The sequence below is a fragment of the Octopus sinensis genome, linkage group LG7 (genome assembly GCF_006345805.1).
Source record: "Octopus sinensis linkage group LG7, ASM634580v1, whole genome shotgun sequence".
NCBI classification, from domain to species: Eukaryota; Metazoa; Mollusca; class Cephalopoda; order Octopoda; family Octopodidae; genus Octopus; species Octopus sinensis.
Window position 1 is genome coordinate 30,795,567 of NC_043003.1, and position 21,435 is coordinate 30,817,001.

The 21,435-nt window shown below is 37.0% G+C and overlaps 1 protein-coding gene across 9 annotated transcripts in view; it reads left to right on the forward strand.

Moving 5' to 3' along the window:
* LOC115213916 (probable protein phosphatase 2C T23F11.1) overlaps positions 1-21,435 on the forward strand; it is a 242,823-nt gene that overhangs the window by 32,947 nt on the left and 188,441 nt on the right. For 2 of the 9 annotated variants that reach the window (XM_036504685.1, XM_036504686.1), the window contains exon 2: positions 6,519-6,707. The exons of 4 other annotated variants lie outside the window; for them this stretch is intronic. In XM_036504685.1, the coding sequence (XP_036360578.1) occupies positions 6,599-6,707 (109 nt within the window). In that variant the 5' untranslated portion in view covers positions 6,519-6,598. Of the gene's footprint in view, positions 1-6,518; positions 6,708-7,571; positions 7,632-14,377; positions 14,669-21,435 lie in introns of those variants that run through there. 3 more of the 9 variants (XM_036504684.1, XM_029782900.2, XM_029782897.2) reach the window with 3 other exon arrangements.

A 21,435-nucleotide genomic window follows, 5' to 3' on the forward strand; every position in this document is an offset into this window, starting at 1 on the left:
TGTGTGAAAACCTTTCATTTGGTCAACAGATTCTTGAGAAAGGGAAAGTCTCTACTCTTGAAGTATACACTTCTCTTGCTACTGTCTTATACTAAAGATCATACCTGTGGTGCCTTTGCCTGATCTGAAACCACATTGAGACTCTGATGCAAATGATTCAATATTAGTCTGTTGAATATCTAACCAACAGTATGAAAGTTACCATAGTTTGACTTGATGCCTTTCCTTCTTGTACAAAGAAATCAGTATTGCATGACTCCAATCTTTTGTAACTGGTGGTTACAAGATAAGCCATTGCATACCTATCATGGTTAATAACTTTAGCTGGTATGCTATCAATTTTCTTTCTGAGTTTTGTTTAATAGCAGTGTTGATTTCCTCTATGTTAGGATTGTTATCCATTTCTTCAATAACATCTCCTACTGGAATGGGTTTTCTTTAATTCTTTTACTTGTTTCAGTCATTTGACTGTGACCATGCTGGAGTACCATCTTAAGGGATTTTAGTCAAACAAATAGACCCCTTTGTAAGCCTAGCACTTAGTCTATTGATCTCTTTGCTGAACTGCTAAGTTGTGGTGATGTAAACATACCCACATTAGTTGTCAAGTGATGGTGTGTGTGGGGGAACAGTTTCCGTATATCAATTTCACTCACAAGGCTTTGGTTGGTCTGAGACTATAGTAGAAGACACTTGCCCAAGGTGTCATGCAGTGGGACTGAACCTGGAACCATGTGGTTGGGAAGCAAGCTTCTTACCACACAGCCACACCTGTGCCTAAAAGTTTCGTGAAATACCTTTTCCATTTCTTCAGAAGAATATGTGTTTCTGATCAATAAGTATCTGGACTATTGCCATAGTAACGAAGCTAAAGCCACTCGGCACAGGTTGATCTTGAACTCTGCTATGCATGCGCTCTAAGGCTTAACATTCCATCTCGCTTCTACTGTTTACAGCAGCACTTGGTGTATAGCGTGCTATTATTGCATTGACCATGACACAGAATGTTGAGCTGAGAATCTGCATCAAATTTTGCCAAAAGCTTGGTGATACCTGCTCAGAGGCCTACTTAAAGTTTTCAAAAATTTTTTATTGTTCTTGATACAATCTAGGAGATCTTGTGCCACTGAAACCCAAATGTCTTTTTGGACAGCTGAAAGCAGTTTTGGCACAAACTTGGCAGATATGCATCTCATACCCAAATCTTCTTTGATAATAGATGGAACTGAACAGTAACTAATCTGCACATCCTCTGATAACTCACGGATGGTGATTTGACAATTTCCCCTCACAGCTGCATGCACATCTGCGATGTTTTTCTTAGTTCTGCCTGTTGTGGGTCTCCCAGAACTTTCATCAATAATGATATTTTTTCAACGTAAAGTATACTAGCCATCTCAATATGGCTAACCACTAAGGGTGGGTGTTACTGTAGCTTTTAGCCCCAGGAGATCATCGTCTCCAGCTGGCTTTAGGCACACTTTCTGTGCCCTTATGGTATTTGCAGTGTGCCTAAAGCCAGCTGGAGACGATGATTTCCTGGGGCTAAAAGCTACAGTAACACCCACCCTTAGCGGTTAGCCATATTGAGGTGGCTAGTATACTTTACGTTGTCGAGCGGTTACTGTTTACATCTCGTTCAGAGATATTTTTTCAGCCATCTTGGAAACATCTCAACCACTCATACACTTGTGTGTGGCTCATGCGCTCCTCTCCATACACTTTCTGCAACTTTGCATAGGCCTCTGAACAGGTATTACCATGACAATTTTCTCCATTATGGTCAGTGTGGACAATCACACCCTACACGTTCCCTCCAAGCACTTCTGTAAACTGCATAAGTGAGCTAGAATGCTAAATCTTAGTGTGCACACACAACAGAGTTCAAGGTCAATCTTTGCCAAGCAGCTTCACTCTGTGCTTTAGCTTTGTTACTATGGCAACAGTCCGGATACTTATTGATCAGACCTCAATAGTAATACTATCAATATTACTGATTATAGTATAGTACAGTAGGCATCTGTCAGTCTTGAGAGACCATGGTTCTGTGCCCAAATAAATCTTCTCAGCTGCTGATGGTAGTGCAGTATCTGTTGTGACTGTGCAGCTCCACATGAGAGTGACAGTCATGCATACAGCAACTGCATTTGATGGCGCTCTCTTCCAGCACTACTTGTTTTCCCTTTTGTTGTGTGTGCTTTTCTTTAGAGGCAAGTTCCTGGTTTCCATCTGCTTCTTTCATTCCTTTTTGCAGTATTTCTCTCCAGTGTGACTAGAGGCAAATATTACTGATTATATGTGATTATAACTACTAATTCTAATTGGTACTCTGTCAGTTATTTTGATAAGGGTTCTAGTTGATTTGATCAACAGGACAACCTGCTCGTGAAATTAACATGCAAACAGCTGAGCACTCCACAGACACATGTACCCCTAATATGGTTCTCGGGTAGATTCAGCATAACACAGAATGTGATAAGGCTGGCCCTTTGAAATGCAGGTTCTACACAATATGAAATAAAGTGTATAACTCAAGTACACAATACACTGCTGGGAATTGGACTCACAACCTTAAGATTGTAAACTGAATACCCTAACCAGTAAGCCACTCACCTTTACTACATATGTGTGTGTATATATGTGTATGTATGTGTGTGTGTGTGTATGTATGTATGTATGTATGTATGTATGTATGTATGTATCTATCTAGCTATCTCTCTCTCTATATATATATATATATGTGTGGAGGCGCAATGGACCAGTGGTTAGGGCAGCGCACTTGTGGCCATAGGACCACGGTTTTGATTCCCAGACCAGGTGTTGTGAGTGTTTATTGAGCGAAAACACCTAAAGCTCCACGATGCTCCGGCAGGGGGTGGTGGAGACCCCTGCTGTACTTTCTCGCTACAACTTTCTCTCACTCTTTCTTCTGTTAGCCTGCTCGCTTAGCCAGCGGGGTGGTGTCATTTGAAGGCTAAAACAATGTGAAGCGCATTGTGACCAGTGATGTGTAGCAACATCTGATAGCCTGGTTGGTCACGGTGATTACAGTGATATATATATATATATATATATATATATACACATACACACACAACTTGTTTTTCATTTATGTGCTTACTCTGATATATATATGTGTGTGTGTGTGTGTACACATGAACTTGCACACATACATACATATATACATACATGTGGCAAACTCAATAGTGTCAGTAGCATGAAAATGCAGCCAGTCAGCCAGTACACACTGCAAAGTGGCTGGTGTTAAGAAGGGCATCCACCTGTAGAAACCTTGCCAAAGCTGACATTGGAGCTTGACACAGCCCTGTGGCTCACCAGATCCTATCAAGCTACCATGGAAAATGGACATTAAATGATGATGGGGATGATATATATTTCTTGAGTTTGCTAAAACTTGCAAAAGCGAGTTCTAGAATCATCAGAGATTTGGATGCAACCATGAAAAACATCTTAAACTTTAACGATTCTAGGGGCAATTTTGTTTCTTTCTTATCAGCCTGTCTATATATATATATATATATATATATATATTTCTCCACATATACACATATGTACCATCATCATTTTCATGCTCACTTTTCCATGCTTACATGTGTTGAATGCATTCTTTCCAATACACTGTCTTGCCATTTGCGCCTACTTTGTCAGGTTCAGTGCTCTGAGATCAATTTTCACCACTTCTCATTTTTTTCTTGGTCTTCCTTTCCACAGTGGCCTTACAATTGGATCTCCTGCTATTTCTTTCTTCACCCATCTGTTATCATTCATATGCATCACACATATATGTACATATGTATGTGTGTGTGTGTTTGTTTCTATATGGGTAAGTGTTTATGTGTATATATGTTTATATATATATATATTCACACACAACACATATACACTCATGCATATATGTATATACACATACATACATGGCATCCACCCACTGACATATACACATATGTAATATAATGTAGTATATATGTATATGCAGGGTCATCTATTATGAAATCATTATACAGTTTTTAATTTTTGTTTTTATAACTTGGTCCTTGGACAAGGCACAAATATGAGCTGTGCACTTAAGAAGTTTGTTTTCCAACCTCATGTTTTGAGTTCAGTCCCACTGTGTGGGACCTTGGGCAAGTGTCCTCTAGTAATAGCCACAGGCTGGCCAAAGCATTGTGTGTAAATTTGGTTAACAAAGACTGATGTGTGTATGTCCCCTTATCTTGATATGGTGTGATAGTTGTAAATGTGTGTCATTGTCATACAAGCTGTGTTTTTCATTTTCAGTATTCTGAGAGGACATGTCTGGCTATGGGAGAGATATTACCTTGCTTGGAAACAGGTGAGGGTTGGCACCAGGAAGTGCATCTGGCTGTAGAAAATCTCCATCAGTATATTTCATATGATCCATGCAACCATAGAAAAGTGAATATAGAAACTATGGTGATGTGATAGTATTAAAGGTGCAGGTATAGTTTTGTGGTAAGAAGCTTGCTTCCCAATCACATGGTTCCAGGTTCAGTCCCACTCCATGATGCTTTGGGCAAGTGTCTTTTACTACAGTCTCTGGCTGACCAAGTGAGTGGATTTGGCAGACAGAAACTGAAAGAAGCCTGCTATATATGTGCGTGTATGTGTGTGTGTGTCTTTGTCTTCCACCACTGCTTGACAACAGGTGTTGGTGTGTTTATATCCTTGTAACATAGCGGTTTGGCAAAAGAGATCGATACAATAAGTACCAGGCTTAAGAAAAAACAAAAAAAGTACTGGGATCTATACATTCAACTAAAAGTTCTTCAAAGCGGTGCCCCAGCATGGCTCCAGTCAAATGAATGAAACAAGTAAAAGTTAAAAGATAATGTTCAGAGGAATTTTGCAACCTTATTGTCCTCAGTCGAAGTGTATTATAATTACTTATTAATCATTAAAAAAATTCACCCTAATTCAATTTGCAATTTATGACCAGCCACCTTAAGGATTGAGACACAGTAGGCAGCTGCCTGGGGCTCCACTCGTCTGGGGGAATCACACTGCTAATTTATATATTGTGGTTGTGTTTATAGTGGCTCTAGTGCACTCTTTCATGCTGTTAAGATAGCCCAACTAGGATAACTGGATCTTTTCGGTTTGACCGGCAGATTTTTTCTTGCGGTGTCATATGAAATTGTCACCCATAATTATGACCCTAGTATCGATCTATTGCATTTCAATCTGTTTTAGGGTTAGGGTTAGTTAGGGTTAGGGGTGGGGGAAGGGTATCTTTTTTTCTTCAGAAATGTAAATAAACCCAATCTGTTTCTTAAATGAGAGACATATTCATACAGCACAGAATGTTTTCACCTCAATAGACGTCATTGATTTGTTGAAAGTGCAGAAATCGAAGAAAAAAAAAACAACAAATTTCTTACAAACTATAGAATTTTCTCAATAAAGCCAAGAGAAAAAGATGTTTTATAAACACATTCTACCAGTATACGAAGTTTAAAAGTGTTTAGTTACGTGGAAATTATTTTAAAAAACTGCCGGTCAAACCGAAAAGATCCGGATAACTAATGTATTTTAGGATACAACTGCAAATTAGTTGCAAAATGTATTTCCAGAACTTTAAAATCACAACACAATTTGCTTATGCTACAGTGGCAACAGTATACTCACAGTTTATGATTTCAATAATAAATCTCTATCTAATATTGTAATAAATTTTTTCACTTCTCCTTTTCGCAGATTTACCAGATATAGAACTAAAGGGATATTTTCCAGTTTAAGCTCCGAAGCAGGAGATTTTTTTAAATGGAAAATAAATTGATTGATTCCTTTGTGCTTGCAAAAATATGAATTATTTGAAAAGTTATGAGGAAACAAAGATTTGGGGGGTTGAAGATTAAATTTTGGATCACATTGAGGAAATTTAGTTTTGTTTTAAAATCATTTTGCTTCAAGTGGGGGTTCGTTTGGTATTTCCTAAGTTGAATGTGTCAAGCATTGTCTGTTTTTCTAAATACCAGGACTTTTAAAAAATGTTCCAACCGTACAGTTCTAACTCTACAGTTTAGTGCCTTCCCCTCTTCTTTGGAATTTCTTTCCTCATAACATACATAAAAAAAAAAAAAAATGTCATATTCTTTTTTTCTTGCATGCACTAAGTAATTAACCAAATTATTTTGGCATTTTGAAGTTTTATCTAAACTGCAGGCCATCTAACAAAAGTTACTCAAATTTAAAATTGCACAAAACTTTTTTTTTAATGAACCTGTATATGCACACGTGTGCACACACACACATAAACACGCATTTGTGCATGTATGAGTGTAAATGTATGTATATATGTGTGTGTCTATATATATATATATATGAGTGTATGTATGTATGTGTATATGTGTATGTAAATATATACATGTGTGTGTGTATATATATGTATGTGTATATATATATGTGTATATATATATGTATATATATGTGTGTATATATATATATACCTCCTCCACTCTTATTTCTTTTCTTCCAAGAACGTTATTCGTGATCAAAGGGCTGACAGAAACGAGTGGAAAAATGAAGCCCAAAAGTCTTGAAACAAAACAAAACAAACATGCATTCACGCATATTGTCCACTATTAATTCGTATTTTCGAATGTGTATTGATCCATGTCTGCACGGTGGGATTCATCCAGATGACTATAACAATTACAGTTTTCAAGGTAAGACATCAGATGAAACCGCAGAAGGAGAGAGAGAGAGAGGGTGTACGTGTTTATTGTTTGACCCCCTGGTCAACCGCGAGTGAGCTTGCCCATAATTAAAGGTACTTTAACCTGAACATCCCGTATTTTTCAGGTATGGTGTACCTAACATTGCATTATAACAATACATCCTTTGAATTAAGGGAGATTCGGTGACTGGCGCGAATGTTAGATGCGATGTTTTTTTTATGTTGTTATTTGAACAGTGTGTGTGGAACCGTGTGTATATATATGTGTGTAAAAGAACAACAAAAAAGCATGGTTCAGAATCTAGATGGAGTGTGTATAATGTAGTAACTGCGTGTTGACAAAAAGAAGATTAGTGTAGTGTACTACGTGTGGTTGTTCATTTATTATTATTCTGCTTATGTGACAGAAACGAAAATTGTGTTATGTGGAACATCACGTGTAGTTAACAGTCATGTGTGCGTAGATATGTATAGGAATTTAACGCGATTATTGTGCGTGTATTGTGTGTCTTTGTGTAGCCTGGAGGTAATGACAGAGCAGACATAGATGTATGTTGTATGTGAGAATCAAAACAGAGTGAAAGCTACATAAACAAGAATAAAAGCGAGGCTGATTTATAACGTGTTAGCCAATTTCACATTGTCAAATTTTAGATGGTATCAGTTTCGTAATTGCAGAAAAGAAGCGAATGAACGGTGTATTTGAAGAAGTTTTCAATTGTTACTTAAAGGAGTTATGAGTGGAGATAGTGCAGTAACACAATCATGCACGTATTGGTACGATGAGCATTTGGCAATACTTAAAGTGCTATTATTGAACAATATGTTCTGTGATTATTTATTTATTTCATAGATTTGCTGTTCCGTTTATATATAATTACTTCAATTTTGCTGATAATTATTATGGTCAAAGGTTGGTAAAGTAACTATCTTTTATTTGTTTAAAGCTATTATTGATATAACACTGTTTTTTTTTTTGCTTACACAGCAACAATTTATGTTTGGCGGTATACAGTTTTGAAATATATACTTTGTGGAATGTCTTTAAATACCAAGAATTTCTGAATACCCTTTTAAGCAAGCCATTGTCATTTTTGAAATAATCCTTTCTGGTATAGGTACATGGCCTGAAAATTTTTTTGGGAAAAGGGGACGAGAGGAAGGGACTAGTTGATTACATCGACTCCAGTGCTTGACTGGTACTTGATTTATGAACTCTGAAAGAATGAAAGGCAAAGTCGACCTCAGTGGAATTTGAACTCAGAATGTAAAACCAAAAGAATTTTCTCCAGCATACTAACAATTCTATTAATTTGTACTTAGACAAAACTTTTCATTTTTAGAATGTTATAGCAGTTTCTCTTGCTTAACAACCCACATGGTTCTGGGTTCAGTTCCACTGCGTGGCACCTTGGGCAAGTGTCTTCTGCTGTAGGCTCGGGCCGACCAAAGCCTTGTGAGTGGATTTGGTAGACGGAAACTGAAAGAAGCCCGCATGTCGTATATATATATATATTATATATATATATATGTGTGTGTGTGTGTTCCCCCCCCCAACATAGCTTGACAACCGATGGTGGTGTGTTTATGTCCCCGTAATATAGCGGTTTGGCAAAAGAGACTGATAGAATAAGTCCTGGGGTCGATGTGCTCAACTAAAGGCAGTGCTCCAGTATGGCCACAGTCAAATGGCTGAAACAAGTAAAAGAAAAAAGAATATATATATATATATATTATATATATATATATATATATATATGTAGTGGTAGAGTTTTATTTTTGTAACAGTTGAAATTAGATTTGTGTAAACAATAATATGAAATGTCGGAGTCGTAATCAATTTGTAAAGATTGCTTCTTCGTTGATTGCCATTATGTAAAGATGAAAGAACAGTGATTGAAGTTGTGAAGAAGATATTTATTTATGTTACATTGTATATACCTTGCCTCGATGGGCAGGTATGATTTGAGGTATGGATTTGTACTAAGTTTGAATTGTTTCTAAAGGAATTTTTATCCATTCTTCAGCTAAAATGTCTCCAGTTCTTGTAGTGATGATGGTGGAGGATATTGACTCCTTACTTGTTTTTATAAAGTGCACCATAAAAGTTCAATAATATTCAGATTTGGGGGCTGGTGGCCAGATAAGATGTTCAACTTCATTAGAATGTTCCTTGTGCCATTCAGTAACAACTTTAGCTGTGTGAATTGGTGCATTATCATCCTGAAAGATTGCATTTCCCTCTAGAAACAGTTCTGCAACCATAGGGTGAATTTGATCAGATAAACTGCTTAATCTTGACTATTAATTCTGTCATGAAGGGAAACTATTGGGCTGGTGGATTTCCAAGATATAGTCCCTCACCCAGATCATCACAGATCCTCCTCCATGTTTAACAGTTGGAAGAAGGCAGTCTGGGTCAAATGCTTCTTTTGGCTGTCTCCACACGTATACTCAGCCAGTAGTCAGAATAAGGTAAAAGATAACTTGTCCGAGAAAATAATATTCTTCCACTGCTCTAGGTACCAATTCTGTGGGTTTTTAGTTCACTCTAAACACTTTGCAATGTTTGTTTTTGAAAGTAGTGGTTTTCTGATTGCAGCCCTCCCATGAAATCTGGCTTTGTGCAGCTCCTGGTGAACAGTTTTTGTGGAAACTGAGTTCTCGAGGTGGACTTTAAGCTCTGCTGTAATTTTGGGAGCTGTACTTTTGTGATCCTTTCTAACAATTCACATGAGAGTCCGACAGTCCCTATCTGAAAGTTTTGGTTTTCTTCTGGAGTTTTGTTTTGATGAGGAGGTTTTTCCCTCTTTCTCAAGGGCTGTCATTACTTTCAAGACAGTACTTCTTAATACACCAAACATTTTGGCTGTTTTCATTATGCTAGCGCTTGTCATACGAGCACCAACAATTTGACTTCTTTGAAAGTCCGATAGATCTGTCATTTTAATGAATTTTAACTACCTTTTTCTGATGATATCTGAAAAGAAACAGCAATTTTAGCAAAACATATTAAGTAACACTAATAATAAATCAAAAAACATAAAAATAAACAAACTTTTGGTGGTTTTATAGATATTTCAAAATTATGATTCTAGGTGTTTCCATTATTTTGTCCAACCACTGTATATGTGTGTGAGTGTGTGTGTATGTAGCCGGGACTTTTGACAATATGCTTTGCCTGAGAAGACTCATCAAGCCAAGTGAAATTATAGTTGTGGCCAATGGTACGTAAAAAGCACCCATTACACTATTGGAGTGGTTGGCATTAGGAAGAGTATCCACCCGTAGAAACCGTGCCAAATCAAATTGGACCTCATGCAGCTCTCCAGCTTACAGGTTTCAGTCAAACCATCTAGCCCATGCCAGCATGGAAAGCAGAGGTTAAATGATGAAGATGATGATGATATATATGTATATATGTGTATACACACACACACATTGTGTATTGACAAGTTTAGAAGACTTCACTGCTGGATGAAATGCATTTTAGCATACAGGCACACATTTGTGCACAAAGGCACTTGCAATATGCTCACACACACAAGTCTACATACATAAAACTACATATATACCCACTAGCATAGATAGGGGAGGGGGCGGTGGGGGTTTCCTGGCCTGGGTAGCAATATGTGTTGTTTGTGGGGTCTGGGGATGGCAAACAGAAGGGACACCCTGGACAGCACACTCTAGCTATGCTAATTTATATACCTTTTGGTCCCAGTCTACACCTGCTGTCACCACTTGTCTCTCTATCACTCCTGCTTCCATCACTCTACTATCTTCTGTATCATTACTATGTAACATATCACACTTTCTGTACTGCCAGTCATCACTTCCTCTTCCTTGAGCAACTTCATACTGACATCCATCTTTCATTGTTATCATTGACCAACTCAAACCCTAGCTCACTATTGGCTACCTACATTTCATGTTTATCTCTGACTGTCTCTGCTCCTATTCTATTCCATCACTCACTATCCTTCTCCATAAACCCTCTTGCAACCAATACCCACCCTTCATATACTCATTCTTTATGATGCTTCTGTCACCATGCACTCTTCTGTTCATCTTCTTGGCCATATTAACTTTAAGGCATGCTCTTGCTTCTCTTCACTATCATGTTTATCTCTCTTTCAGGCACCACTGCTTCCCACCCCTGTCACCTGCATATAATGCAGAATAGTCCTGAATCTCTTCCTGCTCAATCCATCCCAATATTCTCTTCATCACTCTCTGAATTTCTTTTACTAACTGTTGACATTACTCCTTGTCTTTCTTCCTATTACTCACTTCCCCAACAGTGTCTCTATTAGTCTTTTCACTAATACATTCTCAGTACAATAAGTGTTCTTGCATTATATTTAGCTGCTATTTCTAGCAGATCAAGATGCCCCCCCCCACTGGTTCATCTTATTTCTAAATATGTTAGAACAATGATATATAACAAATTATCTATTAACTTCATCACTAAGATAGTAAATGTATATAAAATCAAAGACGTAAGCATCTCATGCTAGTTAAACTGTGTCTGATTTAGAAGACAATGATAAAAGCAGATAAAAAACTTCAGAGATGAACTAAAAGATAAATTCTTATATTAAAACCCCATTCTTCACATCCTAATAATTCTGGAAGTTGAAGGAAATGGTTCTATAATATATTTGATCCACTTGTACAGTAGTCAATTTTCCCATCATTTCCAAGCAAGTCTATGGACTACATTCAGTTAAGAGATGATTAAATGAAGAACACCAGAAGCCTTAATCAAAAGCCATTCACATAAAATTGGTCATTAAAAGGGTGATTACATTGGTGATGCCCCAGCATGGTAACAGACTTAGGGCTGAACGATAAAAGAAAAAAAGAATATATATATATATATATATATATAATACATATATATGTATCCCAGAGTCACATACAAAGTGTGATCTCGGGATTGATATGAGCAATGATGCCTTGTTTGACATGCATATCAACCAAGATGATGGCAGTGTGCTGGTGAATGGTTGGATGGATTCTGAGAATCTTCAGAACAAGGGACCAGGAAACTATGCTGGTTCTATGGAGGACATTTGTCCTCAGCTGTCTGGACTACTGTTCTCAACTGTGGTGATCCTACAATGTCAGATTAATAGTGGAACTTGAGGCAGTTCAGCAATGTTACACCAGGAAGATTGCATCAATGGAGCAGCTGAGCTACTGGAGAGACTGAAAGAGCTGCGACTTTACTCTCTGGAGCGAAGATAGTAGAGGTATGCAGTGATATATGTAGGAAGGATCCTGGAGGGGCTGGCACCAAACTTTGGAATCAAAAACTATACCCAATCCCAAACTGGATGTTGCCGCAGTGTTCCAAAGGTCCCAACTATCCCATCTACAGTGAGGACCATGTACTGCAAGAACTTGGGATTCGAGGACCCACAGCTATTTAATGCCTTGCCAAAACATCTGAGGGATCTTCATGGAGTGAGGGTAGATGTTTTAAAGAAACAACTTGACTTCCTGCTATCCGAGGTCCAAACGAACCAAAATCAAGGCAGGTGATCAATTATAAAGGAATCAAAAGAGGCAGTTTTAGAAGAATGAAACTGCTGAATTAGATAACGAAAGTTAAGGAGAGAGTCATAGCATTATTAATTTGTGACAGAGCAGATCTGAATGAGATGCAGTTGGCTTTGTGCCTGGTAGTGCAATCTTCCTAGTGAGGTACTGTAGGAGAAATACCTGGCTACAAGCAGACCACTATACTTGGCATTTGTTGACCTGAAAGAACGCATTTGACAGGGGACCATGTTCAGTAACCTGGTGGACACTAAGGAAACTAGATACAGACAGATTGTTTGTTAGGGCTGTACAAGCTATTTAAAAAGATGCAGTTAGTAAAGTGTGAGTTAGCAGTGATTACAGTAATAAATTTTGTGTGAAGATAGGGGTCTATCAAGATTTTGTCCTCAAAAATCTTCTCTTCACTCTAGTCCAACAGACTTACATTTATATATGTTCCCACACATACATGTTTATGTTTGTATATATCATCATTATTATTACTAAGAAAACTGAATTTACAAAATTATTAGCACCCCAGACAAAATGCATTTCTTCTGGCTTTATGTTCTGAGTTCAATTTACCCCTCCCTTCAAAATTCTGACAGTGAATTGACAGAATCATTAGCACACCATACAAAATGCTTCGCAGCATTTCATCTGGCTTTATGTTCTGAGTTCAGTTTACCCCTCCCCTGAAAATTGCTGGTCATGTGCTAAAATTTGAAACAGTTATTCTTAAGGCAGTAAGCTGGCTGAAGTGATAGATATTCGAAAAATGCTTACAGGCATTTCTTCTAAAACCTATGTCCTGAGTTCAAATCCTGCTGAGGTCAAGTTTACCATTCATCCTCTTGTGGATGATATTGGGGTTGATGTAATCAATTGGTCTTCTCACAAGATTTCAGGCTTTGTGCCTATAATACAAAGTTATTATTTGTCAGCAGAAGTCACTCAAGAGCTGAGAGTTTGGTGCTAAAGTGGCTGTGCACGAAACTCTTGACCTTTGAGTCATTTTGTATCATTTGAAGAATAAACATAATGAAGGTTTCAAATTATGGCACAAGGCCAGCCATTTTAAGGGAGGGTTAAGTCAATTGCATTGCCCTCCCATTGTTCAGTTGTTACTTATTTTGTCGACCCTGAAAAGATGAAAGGCATAGTCGACCTTAATGAAATTTGAATCCAGAACTTAAAAAGCTGGAAAATATGCCGCTAAGCATTTTCTAAGGATAAATAATAATAATTTGTTTATTGGCCACAAGGGCTTACATAAAATTACATACAACATAAAAGACAAAAACAGGATGATACAATGGGTTTTACAACGTGTAAACAAGATAAATGATTAAAAATTAAACAATTTAAAACTCCCAATAGAGGAGACGCTTTAAGGACCTCGTGGAAAAACGCACAAAAGCCACAGGTGCCTGAACAACAGGCCTAAGGCATTTTTTTTGTTTACAAGTACACGCTCAGAATTGGTCCTTTCAACAAACTTGCTACAAGACAACACTTCCCTCTCTACCCTCAACTTCCTCTTCAAGTGAAACTTGAAAAAGTTGATTAGTGTTTGGCCAAAGAGAAAAGTGCCTGTCTTTAGCCCTTTCAAACGGGTCCACCATACTACCTCTTTCGCTACAGCCACTAGACAAATAAAAATTGCCTTCCCCTCCCGGCCAAAAGAGGGCGGTGGGGCAATCTTCACCACCACCACCACCACTACAACACAACCCTTTCTACTATAGGTACAAGGCCTGAATTTTGGTAGGAGGGGGCTAGTCGATTAAATCAACCGGTACTTATTTTATCAACCCCCAGAAGAATAAATAGCTAAGTCGCCCTCAAGCAGAATTTGAATCCAGAACTTTTTGAATAAATATGTCACTAAGCATTTTGTAAGGATTAATAAAAAATAATAATATATTGTATACTGACTTCTATTTATCCAGGTTGTCCTATCAATACCCCCCCTCTCTCTCTATCTATCAATCTCCCTCTCTCTATCTCTCAATTCATCAACCCCCCCTCTCTCTCTATCTATCAATACGTGCGTGCGCACACACATTTAGTTTGTAGGATCTAAACGTATCAAATACAAGGATAAATGCAATAAGATCAACATATATCAGATAGATATAGTGCGCAAACAAACATAACTTTTCAAATTTTAAACCATATTGCGAAATAACTTATGGACTCTCTTTTCTCAATACTTCCTCCGCCTTCCCTCTCTCCCTCCAACATACACTCACTATTTATGTAACACTCTCACTCACGCTTCATAATTTTAAATACTCTTCGGTTATTTAGTGTCATTTTTTTTTATTGTCTTGTCTTATGTGCATATAAAGGAATACAATTCGTCGGCTGTGTTTTCTATGCAAAACACGCATTGAGGTAAGGTTTTCTCACTTTAAAAAAAATCGTTTTGTTTGGTTTATTTAACATATACTTAGCATGCTTGTTGCTGTTGTTCCAGTCGTGACCATCCCGTCTGTCGAGCAGTGGTTAGGACCACATTATCTAACTAACGAATCTCTTGTGTCTTTTCGTTACCCCCCTTTTTTTTTTCTTTAAGGCGATACGGTGTGAATTGAAGGAAGTTTAACTGCGAGTTCTATTAGGTCAAGCGACTTATGCAAACGCCTCCGCCTGCAAACCGCTACTCACCATATATCGTATTTTGTTATTTAATAAACTCAAATAGGCTTTGAAAGAGTTTTAAGTAAAGTCCTATATCTTGCACGACTAAATAAAATGCATTTTCTGATACACTTACATTTACTATGTGAGCTCACACTCGAACGTTTGTTATTTCAGCTTAGTCTTCAGTTAAAATCAACGCTGCACTCAACTTGTCACTTTTCGTCCTTCTGCAGGTATAGAAAATCAATACCAGTGATATATATATAAAGCCCAAAGGTTTTCATTGATTACATTTACCGCATCCCCAGTGAGACAAACCCTATAAAATTCCTTTTTTTTTTTTTTTTTCTTTTTTAATGAAGAGAAACTATCTGGTTCGTAAGAAAAACAATCACAAAACCTGTTGTTCGGCAAAAGAGACTTAAATAGAATAAGTAACAAGCTTTAAAAGAAAAAAAAAAAAAATATTGGGAGTGATTCGTTCGACTAAAATCCTTCACAGTGGTTCCAAAACATGACCACCGTTCAATAACTAAAGCGAGTAAATGATGAAGAAGAAAGGACGATGGTCTTGAGAAGCCCTTTTTTTTCTCTAAGCAAATATTCAACACTTTTACTAATTCACTAAGCTTTTTCGCAATGTATATTACTTCGACGACATAACGAGGGAACTTCTTGGCTTGTTTCATCTGCTAGAAATAGTTACCAAACACATTATTGGGTAATGTAATCTTAGAAAGACGTAATGGTTGTGACCGGAATGTCATAACTTAATCAGTGCTGATAATATCAATTTGATAGTAAAAAGAGGAAGAAAGGAAAAAATTGTAACTAGTCTGTGGAGGTGATTCAAACTCTTCTCTACCCCTCTATCTCTCTTTCTGTCTGTCTGTCATTAGCTGAGAATATTAAAGTGAAAGTAATATCTTAAACTCAGAGCGCAAAATACATGCACACACACACACACGGTAATATGTAACGGTAAGATCCAAGAATCAAGGTGTAGAAAGTTAGTAAGCTTCGAGTAGTCCGTAGAAGGTGTAGAAAAACAACTTTCAGGAACAATAGTGGTTTATTGACGTAGAATGTTGTAAATTTTCCCCATATCGAAATTCGATAAGCTGAAAAAATTTATTTTATAGTTCACGGTTAGCGGCTGGGTTTGGTGTGTATGCGAATAAAAGTCCAAATTTAGGGAATGGTGTAGATAAAATCAAAGCTACATTTGTTTCTTAACTTACAGACCCCACCCCCTCCATTTTCTCCCAAATTTGATTATTTTTGTAATTTTTTTTTTGCCCAAAATACCCGTTTTCAGATACGGAGGTTCCGGAAAATTGCCAAAAATCGGTATCGTGAACCCCCTCCCCCCAACTTCAATTTTGACTTTTTTCTTCAACACTAACCCTAAAACCGTAACCGTAAGTACAGAAATGTTTTGAAATTTTTGTCCGAATCATGATGTCCATATTTTTCTGCATATTTAGAAAAACAAAAAAAAATTCTTAAAAAAAATTTTCAAAGATTTTTGGAAATTTTTTTCAGAATCATAATCTCCATATTTTTCTGTATATTTTGAAAAAAAAAAAAATTGTGAAAAAAGTGGGGGGTAATTTAGAAATGTTGATTTTTGCCAATTTTTTTGCAGATTCCCCGTAGCCGAAAAGGGGGACTTGTGTCGAAAAAAAAAAATGTTAAAAGGGTGGTTTGGTGGTGGTGATGGTGGGGGACGGGCGGAAGTCTTGCTGAACCTCGGAAGTAGTAATTATTGAAAACGAAGGGTAATCCACTAGCTTCTCATCAGCTCAAAGATACCTTAGTCGGCAAAGGTAAAGAATACACACACTCAGTGTTTAGGATGATGGTGTGCGTATTCTTTACCTCTGCCCTTTAGTCAAATGAAGGTTACATTGTCAAGGGATTCCATAACTCACAGATTTGATTTAAAATGTGTGGAAAGCACCACATTGGATCGAAAATGCGGGCTTTCCACGCTCTACGCATTTTCGATCAAATCTCCTGCGAGTTAACATGGAATCCCTTGATGACAATGTAACCTTCATTTCACTAAAGACGAGCAGCTAGCGGATTACTCCTCGTTCAGGTAATTTCTACTTCTGGGGTTCTGCTAGCTATGAAACATAAGTAGCCGGGATTTTATCTATTCCATTCCCTAAATTTGTGTGTGCGTACAGACACACGCATGTATGTATGTATATATATATATATATATATATATATATATATATATATACACACACACACACACCACACACACACACACACACACATGGAGGCGCAATGGCCCAGTGGTTAGGGCAGTGGACTCGTGGTTTCAATTCGCAGACCCGGCGTTGTGTGTTTGTTGAGCGTAAACACCTAAAGCTCCACGAGGCTCAGGCAGGGGGTGGTAGTGACCCCTCTTGTACTCTTTCGCCCCAACTTTCTCTCACTCTTTCTTGGGTAACGCTGCGATGGACTGGCGTCCTGTCCAGCTGGGGGGAACACATACGCCACAGAAACTGGGAAATCAAGCCCATGAGCCTGGCTAGGCTTGAAAAGGGCGCATAAATAAAAAATAATACACACACACACACATATATACACAACTAAAATCCTTTAGGGCGGTGCCCATGACTGAAGCAAATATTGGTCTATTTGGTCAACCGAGACTACAGTTAGAAGTGCACTCTGCTGTGGGATCAAATCCGAGGCAGTGATTTTGGACTATCCACCATTCAGCTTACCTCCTGGTAAAAACTTATGCCTTTACACCAAAACCATTTGGGTTACAAAGTGAGTTGTCAAATTTTGCAACTGTATTAAACTTTAGGAGCAGTCCTTGAATCTATTTCTCTACTCTACTTTTTTCAGTCACTAGTATGATTTCGTTTGGCCACCGGAGAATTGCATTTTTTCTTTTAGGTGGTAATGTGGCAGAATTTTGGCTCTCAATGAAAACGTACAGTTTGTGGTGATACTTGAATTAGATATTTTTTCTTTTTAGATTTTCTTCTTTTAATAATTTGGCTTGCGAAACAAAAACAAAAGAATGAAAATGAATCGAAATAACAAGAAACTGTAACCGATCTGAAATGATTACTTCCCATAGTTAACTGTTGCAGTAAATTGAATTTAAATCAACAACACGCGCACGCGCACACAGAGCTAACTTTGAAATATAACCTGTACAATGCAAATAGCCTTTTGTATAGATTGAATGTGTTAAAAATGCTTAAAATGTAGCACCACCTGCTACAAACTATCAAACCTGTGCAAGAAACAAGGAAGCTCTTCTGTGGTGGCTTGACTTGTTAGAAATAGCCAAATTTACCTACTGCTTCAAAACTAGACATTGATAGCATAACCATAGGTGTATATCCTGAAAGAAGAAAAAGAAAAAAGACATGATGTTTAAGGTTGGAATATCTTCAGATCTGTTCATTCAGAGTGCACTGGGGTTATACAAAAACGATGGAGCTTTTAGAAGCTAACGAGGGAAACATGTGAAGTAACTTGACCTGATCTCAACAATAAACATCGACATCAACAATAAACACCTGATCCTGCTCATGGTCTTTCCACCTGCTAGAAATAGCAGCAAAATCTTCTTGAAATAATGGATTCACATTGTTTCGGGGGAGGGAGTAAGTCGATTACATCGACCCCAGTGCTTGACTAGCATTTATTTTATCAACTCCGAAAGTTTGAACTGAGAACGTAAAGACGGACGAAATGCCGCTAAGCATTTTGTCTAGTATGCTAACAACTCTGCCAGCTTGCCGCCTTAGTCATCCTTTACTATTTTAAAAAGAAGAAAGACACAATATGTCTTGTACTCCTAGATACACTGTCTGAATAATGTATGATTTGGTCATACCTGGAACACCTGTTCTGGTTCGGTCTGTTTTGTGTTTGCTTTTGGTAGAAATTGTCACTGTAAAGGTCTTATCTTTGTTGCCATGGTAACAAAGTAGTGGTAAAAGGATTGGTGAGGGTCATAATGCAAATGCTCCTTTTTGGCCCTTTCTCATAGCTGATTCAGAGAGGGAGAGAGAGAGAGAAAACTGATTTCAAGATTTGCCTGGGTTCCATTGCTTTTTTTTGATATTCCAAATGTAGAGGCATTCTATATATCTGGTTGTTTTTAATGGTTTTGGTTCGTGATTGCTTGCACATTGATGGCTTAAGTATGTGGATATATATCTACTGTGTGTGTACAGACATCCATCTCCTGTGCTACAGGGGTAATGTGTTCCTGAAAATCTTTTCGTTATATGAAATTAATTTGCCCATTGATTTTCATGTTATAAAGTGATAATGTATTCTGATAGATTTTTCAAAAATCAACGACAAACAAATTACATGAACATTCTTATGTGTAAAAGTAAGCTTCTAAACCTACACAATACAATATGTATATATGAAAACATTTGAAGAGAAATATGTTAGGAAATATGTCACAATATTTGTAATAGGGTATGTTCCTACAACAAAAACTGTTGACTACTGTGTCAGGGATGGTGGTGGTGGTGTTGAAATGAGTGATGCTATCTTCTATTTTATAATATAATTCACCATCCCTATCTTGGGAGGCAAAGAACTTATTGAAAATTGTTTGATGTTTATGGCACATCATCTTTGTACTGCTCAGTGTAGAAACTGAGCTCATTGTAATTTCCTCTTGTAATTCTTATGTTCACTATTAAGATTGTTATCAGCAAAAACTTGCTATCCTTCCTTTATATGTATTGACATTTTAGCAATATTGTTTGTAGTTCATTTATGTGAAGATTTTGGAATTTCTGTATTCTCAGCTTGCTTTTGTTCTAACAGCATCAGTTTCTTGTTAGATACACTATGTAGGACACTAACAATTCAACCACATAATCTTCTATGACATATCCAAACCTTTCATTATTTGCAAGTGTCACATCTTTCCAAATTTGATGTAGATGTTCATCTTGTGGAAAAGTTGGAAAATCATGGATACAGTTTGGCCATATATTTTTTTGAAGCATCTTTCAAACTTGAGGGTTTAACTTCCTGTTATGATTCAGACAGAATTTTATTGAGGCAGATTCCCCTCTGAGATTCACACACTTATTGCAGCAGTCCTTCAGACTTTCTAAACCCTGTAAAAAAACTCAGAAGGTTGGGCCTCCAGCCAGACTTTCACAAAACCCTTAATGCCAGGAATTTTTCAGCACCCCCCTTGTATATGTATATGTGTGTGTAATTGTGTGTTTGTGTGAATACTTGTTTTGTCATCGCTTCATGGTTGTAAACAAACTGCGTCATCATAAAAGTCATCGTTTCAGTCTTCTATGGAAAATGTTGTCTTGCCTAGGTACAAATGAGGATTGGTGACAGGTAGCGTTCTGACCATAGAAAATCTGTCTCAACAAAATTCTGTCTGACACATACAAGCATGAAAAAGCAGACATTAAAGATAACTGTGATCATCATTTTTACAAAGAAGCCATTCTATATAGTTGGTCAATGAGCTAGAAATAGCAACCAAATCTCTTTTATATCACACTTTATATTTCAAAATAGCAAGGAGATTCTGGATAATGTAGTTCTGAATTTGATATGTCTGAAAATAAGATAGGATTGTCATAGCTGGAGCACCTTTGACCAAACGTCTTCACCGTGTCTGATGTGAGCTAAACAAAACTTGATTCTTACTGATTGATTTTACTTCCTGATAATTTTCACTAATTTTTGTTCTTGTCTCTTTTTGGTTCATCTTCATTTTCACTTAAGCAGTCCCACTCAAAATAATCAGTTCTTTTTATCTGATTTGGTTTAACTGCATTGTTTGTATCATTATCAACATCATTACCATCATGGACATTTTTGTTTTATTGCCAATTCTTCACAAGTTAGTAAACAGATCATTGCTATTTGTCTCGATCCAGTGTCATCTTGTTTATCTCTATGATCCAGCAATAGAATATTGTATAGACTTCTGTGATTCAACTTCAGATTTTCTTTTTGATAGATTTTTTTTCTTTAGATATTTTTTATTCCTCAATCTAATTATAAATTCTTTTTGAATGCAAATATAAAAACAAACAAACAAACAACCCTGTATCAAAGACTTTTAGAATGTAACATTTCTTCAGAAATTACACTCTCAATGAAATTGTTTTTTCATACTTTTGTAAATTCTTATTTTGTGAATGGTATTTTCTGAAGATAATTTTATCAAAGACTAATAATTATATTCAAATAAAAATTGTAAAAAGCTTTTTAAATTGGGTTTTAGTTCTACTTTGCAGTTGGTAACAAAGAAAATTTTGAAATCTAGTTGTAATTTGGGGTTAGTAAGCTGTATTTAATGCAGGAATTATCATGGCATTTAAATATCTGTAATTTGTTTTTGGTATGCAATGATAGATGCTAATTGATAAAATGGTAAATGTAAGGTGAAGCTATCATCGTTACTCATGTATAATACATGTCTGTATAGTGCGTATCTCTACTTATGGCTATCAAATCCTGGGAAAATA